The sequence below is a fragment of the Dendrobates tinctorius genome, unplaced genomic scaffold (assembly GCF_039654945.1).
Source record: "Dendrobates tinctorius isolate UK_male_01 unplaced genomic scaffold, ASM3965494v1 ptg000116l, whole genome shotgun sequence".
NCBI lineage: Eukaryota > Metazoa > Chordata > Amphibia > Anura > Dendrobatidae > Dendrobates > Dendrobates tinctorius.
The window spans coordinates 10,848,988-10,858,853 of record NW_027361784.1 but is presented as its reverse complement, the minus strand read 5'-3'; the positions used below and the strand labels follow the sequence as shown (position 1 = coordinate 10,858,853).

General features: G+C 47.2%; 1 protein-coding gene across 1 annotated transcript in view; it reads right to left on the bottom strand.

Annotated features, from left to right (window-relative positions):
• Positions 1-265: 265 nt before the first annotated feature.
• EBAG9 (estrogen receptor binding site associated antigen 9) overlaps positions 266-9,866 on the bottom strand; it is a 46,596-nt gene continuing 36,995 nt past the window's right edge. The window contains exon 8 of the mRNA XM_073590196.1: positions 266-674. Within this exon, the coding sequence (XP_073446297.1) occupies positions 554-674 (121 nt within the window). The 3' untranslated portion in view covers positions 266-553. The remainder of the gene's footprint in view (positions 675-9,866) is intronic.

The following is a 9,866-nucleotide window of genomic DNA, read 5'->3' as shown; positions in this document are numbered from 1 at the left end:
ACAGATTCCCTTTAAGAATGGCAATGTATCAATAAGAAAAAAAAAAACCTGATGATCCATATGGCATCCATAGGCTTGAATAGACTAAGCACACCCAACATACAAAAGAAACTAGTGCATGTTGAAAATTTTCACACGCAGATTCTATGAAAAAACAACGCTCATCTAAAAATCCTAGTTGAATAACATTGGTCTTAGCGCTGTCCGTAATTTTTTGTGTGTGAGCCTGCCCCAGGGGCGACTAATCATACTACATGACAGCAAGTTCTTTAAAATCCTTTAATCAATAATTACATTTGTCACACTGTATAATGGAGCAGCCAATTTAACCCAATTATTTACACCTTTTTTTTTTTTCTTTAATCTTCGTTTTTCCGAGTCCCATACGCGAGTCTGAGGAGGCAATTCAATCATCTGGTATTGTAATCCAAAGTCTTAGAAATGTGATAAGAGGCGTCTGAGTTCCCATAAATCCCAGTGACTTTGTGCCGCTACCCCAATGGAAAGATCAGAAAAATCAGAGAAGTGTTTGTGTGATGAGCGGCGCTCGTCGTTAGGATAATTTCACGCCGATTTTGCTCTGTTCCTTCTTCATTTGCCGCTGCACGTCTTTCTCCATCTTCTTCCTTTGCTGCTCTGCGGTTCGTTTTTCCCTTTCGGCTACTTTCTGCTGCCTGAGTAACAAACGTAAAATGGTTACCTTTGCATAAATCACTAGTACAAGCACATATAATACACTTTGTAATAAATCTTAGAACTACTCATCCACTCTTTTAACCTGTGGAAGCGCCTTTGCTGCACAAAACGATCGTCGTTGCCATCTCCTTTTTACACCCGTTCTCCCGCTGATATGCTTTTACAATAAAGCCTTGACTACACTACCCGGTGAGTGCCGTTCTTTTCTACTATTTTTTGCTACTCATCCACTCTGCATTGCTAAAAACCATCTTGGTTAAAACAAGTCAGACCTATATATTTGAAATATCTTCCAGCTGCCTATTCAAGTCTATGGAGAGGGAAGAATGAACAGAGTGAAAGCAGCCCAGACACACCAAGAAGTATTCTCTCACCACATTGTTGGATTCGCGGCTACACTGCTCAGTACGGCTGCATAATGTCCTCCAAACTGCTGCCTCTGAACACGTGCTAGACAGGAGAGCCGGAATCATATCGTATATATGTGTGTGTGTGTAAGGGGAAAGACAAGACCGAGGGGGGGGGGGGGGGGGTGTGTGTGTGTGTGTGTGTGTGTGTGTGTGTGTGTGTGTGTGTGTGTGTGTATATATAAGGGTAAAGACAAGACCGCGGGTGTGTGTGTGGAAAGACAAGACCGCGGGTACCTGCGTGCTGGGTCCAGAACTAGAAAGGCTGCATCCTCAGTTCCCGGGGGGGAGGGGAGCATGGGTGGGCTGGAGCTTCCTCCTGACAGAGTGGGACGAGGACATAAAAGATATGTGCGCACAGCAGGGTGTTTTGGGTGCGAACCTGGGGCATGGCGTAGTCAGAGGAGCTCTGCGCCCCATCCCTCCACATAGTACCGGCGCTGTGAAAGGCCCCACCACCTGCAGAGAGGCCGCAGCAGAGAGAAGGTCCAGGCGTGATGAAGCAGACCAGGAGAGGGACTGCTGCGCTGAGGGGAGCCATGTGTCCAGCATCAGCGGCAGCCACCAGGCAGAAGAGTGCTTCGCTCGGGGAGCACCAGCATCGTGCAGGCCAGCATCCACCATCTCCTACCACCAGCAGCAGAGACCAGAGAGGTGTAGTGTGCCCAGTGACTACCAGAGAGAAAGGCGCCGTACGCTGTGTCCGCGAGAACTGCACACATGCCAAATAAGAGGGACCACATACGTGACTGACACTTGTTCCCTGACGTTGCCGGCGAATATTTGCCCAGACACTTGTGCCCTGACTTCACCAGAGTATACTTGCAGACCTGCGTTGGGCTCGTACAGGACTGTGGCCCACACCCCTTTCAGCCACTGTAGCACACATGGTCTAGGCTCAGTAGAAGGTAACGGAGACCGACCTCTGCCGCCAGAAGACAGGGCATTGTTGCCCACAGGACCTCCCTGGAAAAGACACCGCGCCAGCGCTACTGAGTTCACAGCAGGAGTTACAGTTTGAGGAACTCCTGACAAGTGCTCCACAGGAACCGCCTTAATGTTTGAACTCTGCATATCCTTGTGCAATAATACTGTTTTATTCCCCTGTTTAACCCATTACCTCCCTGCGTGGAGTATTTCCCTGTTATTAAATTAAACTTGTTAACCCTTGCTCTGCCTCCTGTCCGTCACTGCATCCCACAACCTGCTCACATGTGCAGTGCATGGAAGACCTTATAGCAGCTTGTCTCCACCCACTAGCTCAGAGTAAAGTGAGAAAAAAAAAAAATCTGCACCTGCAGAGGGGAAAACTGGTGAATATACAGGATACAAGTAGAGTTATTCCTCATGTACATGACAACTTATTGTGAATAGTTAAAGGGAGTCTGTCAGCACAGAATCACTGTACAAGCCAAATACAGGTGCTTGAGGTGGCCAAATAGTTCAGTGCACATTCCCACCTACCATATTTTTCGAACTATAAGATGCACCTTAAATTTTGGGGAGGAAAAGGGAAAAAAAAGTTTGCTTTTTTTGTATAAGATGCGGGTCCGTCTTATAGTCGAAATTTAAGGAATCTTACCTTTGGAGGCGGCAACAGTGGTGGAGTACGGTCACAGGAGGCATGGTCCTTTCCTCAGGAAGGCAGTGGTGACAGAAGTGGAGCAATGCTGTGGGCGGCAGAAGTGGGAGCCTCAGTGGTGTGATGCTGCGGGCTCAGTGTCAGCGGTGAAGCCGTGGGCTTCAGGGTAATGGCCACCAGAGGTGGGGCTTGCACAGATTAAGATCTCAGCTGGGCAGAGATGCCAGTCTGTGCATGTGTCACCTCAGCCAAACTCTTCAGGAATATGGCCCCCAGGAAAGCAATGTACGCCGCTCCGCCTCACCACCAACACCAGACCTGCAGCATCGCACAGCTTCTGCTGTTGCCAGCCTCCTAAGAAAGGAACCCTGCCTCCTATGATCGCGCTCCACCAGTACCACAACCCCCCCTGTAAGATGCAAATTTTTTGGGGAAAAAAACAGCATCTTACAGTCTGAAAAATATGGTGGGGGGGAAGGTGCACTGAACTTTATGGCCATGCAAAGGTGACAGGTTTGAAGAGCCCAATCTTCCTCTCAATCCCATAATGTAATCAAATAAGATGTAGAACTATTCCTTCTCTGTTCTGTGACATCAGCCATTGCCCTGACTCCTCGCAATAAGGGGAAGATGTTCTTGTCTCCACCAGTTTTGTGTTATAGGAGAGACACATTCACACCTTAGGGTTTGTGCACACGTTGCGGATCTGCAGCGGATTTTTTGTGCGTAATCACTGCAGATCCGCAAGTGTGAGACCAAACAATGTTATTCAATGGGAAAAAAAAATTTGCTGTGCACATGCTGCGGAGGATTCCGCACAGTATCCGCGGCTGTTTATTTTCCGCAGCATGTCAATTCTTTTTGCCAATCCGCACAAAATCCACCAAAAAATACGTACGGATTTCTATATGCGTTTTTGGCAAGAGATGCAGAATTGGCTCAGGAAATTCCTGAGCCCAATCCACAATGTTTGCACATACCCGTAACCCAGCAGACAATCAAAGAGACCATGGGGTGACGTAACTCCACAGAGGCAATGTGTGCGTATTTTACTTTCTCACATACAGCCTTTTTTTTTTTTTTTTTTTATCATAACGGACAGATCTGTGTTGTGTACGACACTTTTCACTTATTTTTTTCATGTCACAATTAAATTTACTTGTTTATGATCACATAAATGTGAGGATTCTGTTATGTGCCCTATTGGGATGTCCCTTCTGGAGGTCTTTATGGGTTAAACAGGTCTGTTAATGTTAGGGTACCCTCGTTAGGCTAGTTTCACATCTGCGTCTTTGTGCGCAAGTAGAAACGCGTGCAAAAATGTGCATACGATCTCTATGTTTTTTATGCGCATACGATCTCTAGGTGTCACATTTCACAGGAGGAAAATCCTTGAAACAGACTCCACCAATGGGACACCAGTGGGCGTGTGTCATGGGAAGGGGGTGGTTTAAACCAGTGTCTAGACATGTTTAAAACGCATGCGCACACCTCTGTGTTCCCATAGACTGTAATGCATTGTTTTAACGCATTTCGTGCGCAAGCGTATGCATGCTTTTTGCCAACTTTGGACGGACCCAAAAATGCAACACGTTGCGTCCAGTTGCACACCTCGAAAAAACGCAGCGCACGAAAACGCAGACAAACGCAAGACCATGCATACACCATGTAAAACATAGGTGCGCATGACGCATGCGCATGGATGCGCACGATGCGCTGTGCACAAAAACGCCCAGATGGACGCCGTGTGCAAGAAGGACTCTCCTACTTAAGTTCTAGTGGGAAAGGTGGATGTTTAGAAACAAATTCTGAACTTTTTCTAAGTCTCCTGAAATCCTGTAACATTTTCTCTCTTACACTGATGAACTTTTTTTCTTTTTGCGTGGAGAGTTGTAATTTTTATAAGTACCATTTTGAGGACATGACATTGATTGCTTTTTTTCTTTAATTTTTGATGAGTGCTCAATACTCAAGATTGCGCCGAGTATTGCTTCTGCCCCCCCGAGCTTGGCTGTGGGGCAGCTTACGCTCCCGACCATGTTTGAGTCGCCAGTAATCCCCTGCATGTGTCGCAGCTGTCAAAGACCTGCAAGACATGCAGTCACAGGGTCTCGAACATAGTATTAGAGCACACTGAAGAGGTGGTTATACCCTAGTAACTTAGAAGTCAGTGGAGTGTCCCACTGCCCTCCATAAACCAGTTCTGGCAGACCCAGTCCATCCACATTAGCAGCTGTGGGGATAATGTAATAGCAGCAGCCACATCCCCAAGCAATAACCCATTCTTTACAGTTTCCTTCCCCGGTGACGGTTTTTCTTCCAGTACGGGTCACAAGTTGTATAATGAGTCACCACAAGCCACCGTCTGGCTGGGATCCTGTGTTGTGCAGTATATAGGCGGAGGTGTATTGGGAGATATATTCGGTTTTATAATGGTCTGCAAGGACAATTCAAGATCAAGAGACCCATGAGCTCACAGGAAACCGTACCGAGGGCAGGTCTGGATGTGACAGGAGTAGAACAGATCTGGCTGGGAAAATGGGCACTGAAAATCCAAAACAGATGGGAGCTTCCAAAAAGTCACCACCTTTATTTACATCAGAAAACGCCCAGTGACCCAGATAAGAAATTGGCGTCTGTGAAGAAAGGTATTCGTTATTTACAAAACAATATCCCAAGATTAAGAGAACCAAGATGTGCCACAAAGCAGAGGTGTCGTTATGACGGGTAGGATCCTGTCTGGAGTTATAGGAAATGTCCAGGTTTAACAGCCCATTTTCCCATTTTGTAAAATTGTGAGTGGGGGTCCTGTGATCAGAGTCCCCACCTCTTCATCAGCGGTTACAAAGAAGCCTTCTTTGTAACCGCTGATTGAGAACCTATCCTGAATTACACAATCAAAAAGAAGAGACACAGTGCCATGCGTCGTCACCCCTGAGGTGGCGTTGTGGGGAATTTAACCCCTTTCTGACATCCGTCCAAGTGACCTGGGCCAATTTGACCATGGATGGAATTTTAAGTCAATGCGATCGCACGCTCTCACAGGGGTTGCGTGGGCCATCGTCGCCAGGTGTCAGCTTGTTCTGACAACCGGCACTAGGTGACCACTCCTGGCACTTTAACCCCCGAAATACTGCGATCGAACACGATCCCTGCATTCTGGAAGCTGACAGAGGGCTGACAGCCCCTCTGCCTTTAGATTGGAGACCTTGCGCGGGGTACCAATCGTTGCCATGCTGACCCGATGTTGTCATGACGACATCTGGGTCACCAGATCGAGGATACTTGCCGATCATGCGCAGTACATGATCAGCAAGTCTCTCTGCGAGTGCAGCGTAGACAGCTCCTACGGCATGGGGAAGCTGCTTCATCTACATGCTATAGAAGCGATCAGCCTGCAAAAAATTATTGCCCCATAGTGGGACAAAGTAAAAAAAAAAAAAAAAAAAAAAAAAAATTTTTAATAATGTAAATTAAAAAAAAAACAAAAAAACAAAAAAAAAAAAATCTATATTCTCTCTAAATATTTGAATGAAAAAAAAAAAATAAATAAACCCTGAAAAGTACACATATTTGGTATTGCCGCGTCCTCAATGACCCGACCTATAAAACTGTCCAACTAGTTAACCCCTTTAGTGAACACCATAAAAAATAAACAAACAAGGCAAAAAAACGCATTATCATCATACCGCCGAACAAAAAGTGGAATAACATGCGATCAAAAAGACGGATATAAATAAACATGGTAGCACCGAAAACGACATCTTGTCCCACAAAAAACAAGCCCCCATACAGCTCCTTGAGCGAAAAGTAAAAATAGCTCTTAGAATAAAGTGGTACAAACAATTATTTTTTTTCTATAAAATAGTTTTTATTGTATAAAAGCACCAAAACACAAAAAATTGATAGAAATGAGGTATCGCTGAAATCGTACTGACCCGAAGAATAAAACTGCTTTATTAATTTTACCACATGTGGAATGGTGAAAACACACACCCCAAAAAAGAAATTCATGAATTGCTGGTTTTTGTTCATTCTGCCTCCCAAAAAATTCGAAATTAAAAAAGCGATCAAAAAATGGTACCAATAAAAACAACTCGTCCTGCAAAAAAAAAAAAAAAAACCCTCCCATGACTGTGGGCCAAAATATGGAGAAATTATAGCTCTAAAAATGTGGTGATGCCAAAAGAAGGATTTTTGGTACTCACCGTAAAATCTCTTTCTTGGGGCACACAGATAATCGTGGGTGTATGCTGCTGTCGCTAGGAGGCTGACACATGTGCTGCAAGTATTACACACAAGGACACTGACCTCTCCGGTACTGGAAATATCAGGACGTGTGAAAGAGGCCTTATGGCGGGTTTTTATGTTTGGCAGCTGTCACACAGTAAAAGACGCTTTTTATGGGAAAAAAGGTTCTTTATCGCTTCATTGGGGGACACAGGTATCCATGGGTGTATGCTGCTGTCGCTGGGCAGCTGACACTATGCAAATAAAGTAAAACTGGCTCCTCCTCCGTAGCATACACTCACCGACAGGCAGGAAGTACCTCAGTTAAGTGTTAAAGCAGTAGGAGAAGCAACAAACAAACTCCACATACATACTGGCTCAACGACCAAAGCACGTAGGCCCAAAACCAGAACAAATAGGGAGGGTGCTGTGTCTCCCAATGAAGGCTCCAAGAAAGATTTTACGGTGAGTACCAAAAATCCTTCTATCGCTTCATTGGGGGACACAGGTAACCATAGGTTGTCCTAAAGCAGTCCCCAAGGGTGGGAACAGAAAGAATGCAGAGAAAAAAGGACCGAGGCCGGCCGGTGCGTAAACGCCGCCTGCAGCACCTTTCCTTCCTAGGCCTGCGTCGGACAAGACATGAGTATGAATATCGTAAAACTTTACAAGAATGTGCGAAGAGGACTAGGTCGCGGCTCTGCAACCTCTAAAGCCGAGCCCTAGCGAGAAACTGCCCCAGGAGTCATCCAGAGTCTGGACCAGAAAGGGGCAAGAGGGACCTAGAGAAGAAAGGACAATGTCTGCACTTATGTGGAATGAAAGGGGAATAGAGGACGGCAGGATAATGCTGCCAACTCAGAACGCCCCCGATTACTCTTCTTGGTAGCCAATAAGGCTAACGGAACCAAATAGTTGTACTTACGCCACCTGAATCAGATCTTCCAGTAACTGTCGCAGAAACTTTAAGATGCAGGTTTTCTCACCCAAAGCATGGACATAATGACCTGATGGGAAAAAACCCAGTCCCTCTCAGAAGTAGGCCTCAAAGGCCATGGCGTTAAACTGAAACGACTGAACTGTGGCGGAAGAGGGGACGGTCTGGAAAGCCACAGGAGGCGGCCATGAGCATGTACGCCAGCTCCAGGTACCAGGTCTGACTCAGCTTGTAGTTCATCGGATCCTGGGACCAGGTAACGTACTAGGGAACCCTTTGGTTCATTCGAGAAGTCATTAGGTGGGCATCCTGAATGCTCCACCTCCGACAAATTTTGCAGAAGACGGCGGAGTTGAGAGACTACTCACCTGACGCGAATCCCTGACGATACAAAAAAAAAAAAAAAACTGGCTTCCCAGTAGTCTACCTCTGGAATGTGGACGGCTGATATGGCGGGGACATTGCCTTCGGCCCAAGGCAGGATCTTTGCTAACTCTACCTTGATCTGTGTGTTGCGAGTCCCGCCTTGGTGGTTTATGTAAGCCACGGCTATGACCTAGTCCGACAGAGTGCGGACTGAATTGCCTGCGAGGAGAGGCTGCCAGTAGAGGAGGGCAAGGAGAATTGCCCTGATCTCCAAGAGATTGATGAGGAGGAGGGTCTCCTGAACGTTCCACCGACCCTGCACTGTGAGATTCAGGAAGACTTTTCCCCAACCCTGAAGACTGGCATCGATGTTGAAGATCTGCCAATGGAGCAGGAGACATGACCTCCTGCGCAGGGCAGAGACGGATAGTTTCCACCAAGAGAGGGACTGCTTCACATTGAGAGGTAAAAGCACTGGCCGATCCAGGGAAACAGTTCAGGGAAAATTCTCTTGTCCCAGGTAGACCAGAGGGCCAACTGAAGAGGGCGGGTGTGAAACTGGGCATAAAGGACAGTTCCTATGACCGCCGGCATGACCTTCGTGAAGACCCTGGTATCGGACACCAGGCTGAACTGGAGTGCCATGAACTGGTAATTGTGCTCCTGTATCGCAAACCGAAGGAACCGCCGATGCTGTACACACAGGAACGTGCAGGTAAACATCCTGAATGTCCACAGAGCAAAGTTAATCTCCCTGCTCCATGGAGAGGATCACCGAGTGCAAGGACTCCGTTCTGAAGAGGCGAATTCGAAGGTGGCAATTCAACTGCTCAAGGTCTAGGATCGGGCGGGGAGAACAGTCTTTTCTCGGGAGAATGAAGAGGTTTGAGCAGAACCCAGAAAAACCGTTCGTGCCAAGGAACGGGTACAATGACACCTGATCTTAGGCAGGGACGAGATGGCTTGGGGAACCCATGAGAGGGTTGAATTGGCGGGAGGGGGAAACGTCTTCCTGAGGCAAGAAAAAACCCCATCTTGTAGCCGGGTGAAACGATCTCCCTGACCCAGGCATCGTTGACCGCCGACAACCAAGTCTCCATGAAAAGAAGAAACCTGCCTTCCACCCTGGAAGGATTCCCAGGTAAGGATGACCTGTCATTAGAGGAGGATCTGTGATAGGGGGATCCGGAGGACTTAGAGAGACGGGTCCTAGACCTCCAGTGAGGAATAGCTTGAAGGAAGGTTTCTTTCTTTCCCCTTGTGCAGGAGAACGGTCCTGCTGGAAAAAAAACCGCCAGAGGAAAGGCAGAGAGCTGCTTTCACCTCTGGTGGCATCGGAAGTGATCTGGACAAGCTTGGTCCCAAAGAGCCTGGATTCCTGGAACGGCACGCCAGTGCTACATCTGCTAGCTCCTCTGTAGGAGCCGCCCTAATGCCCCGGTGAAGTATCTTGGTCCATGCCAGTATGGCTTTCAGCACTCAAGTGGAGGCTAAATTAGGTCAGAGAGAAGTGCATGACGTCTCCAAAGCCGATACAGTTAAAGCCACAATCTGTCAGTCCGTAGCGTCCTTGAGAGACGCCACATCAGGACTGGATGGAACTGTTTGAGAGGCTAAGCGTGAAAAAAGGCAGATCCACCTTAGGGGA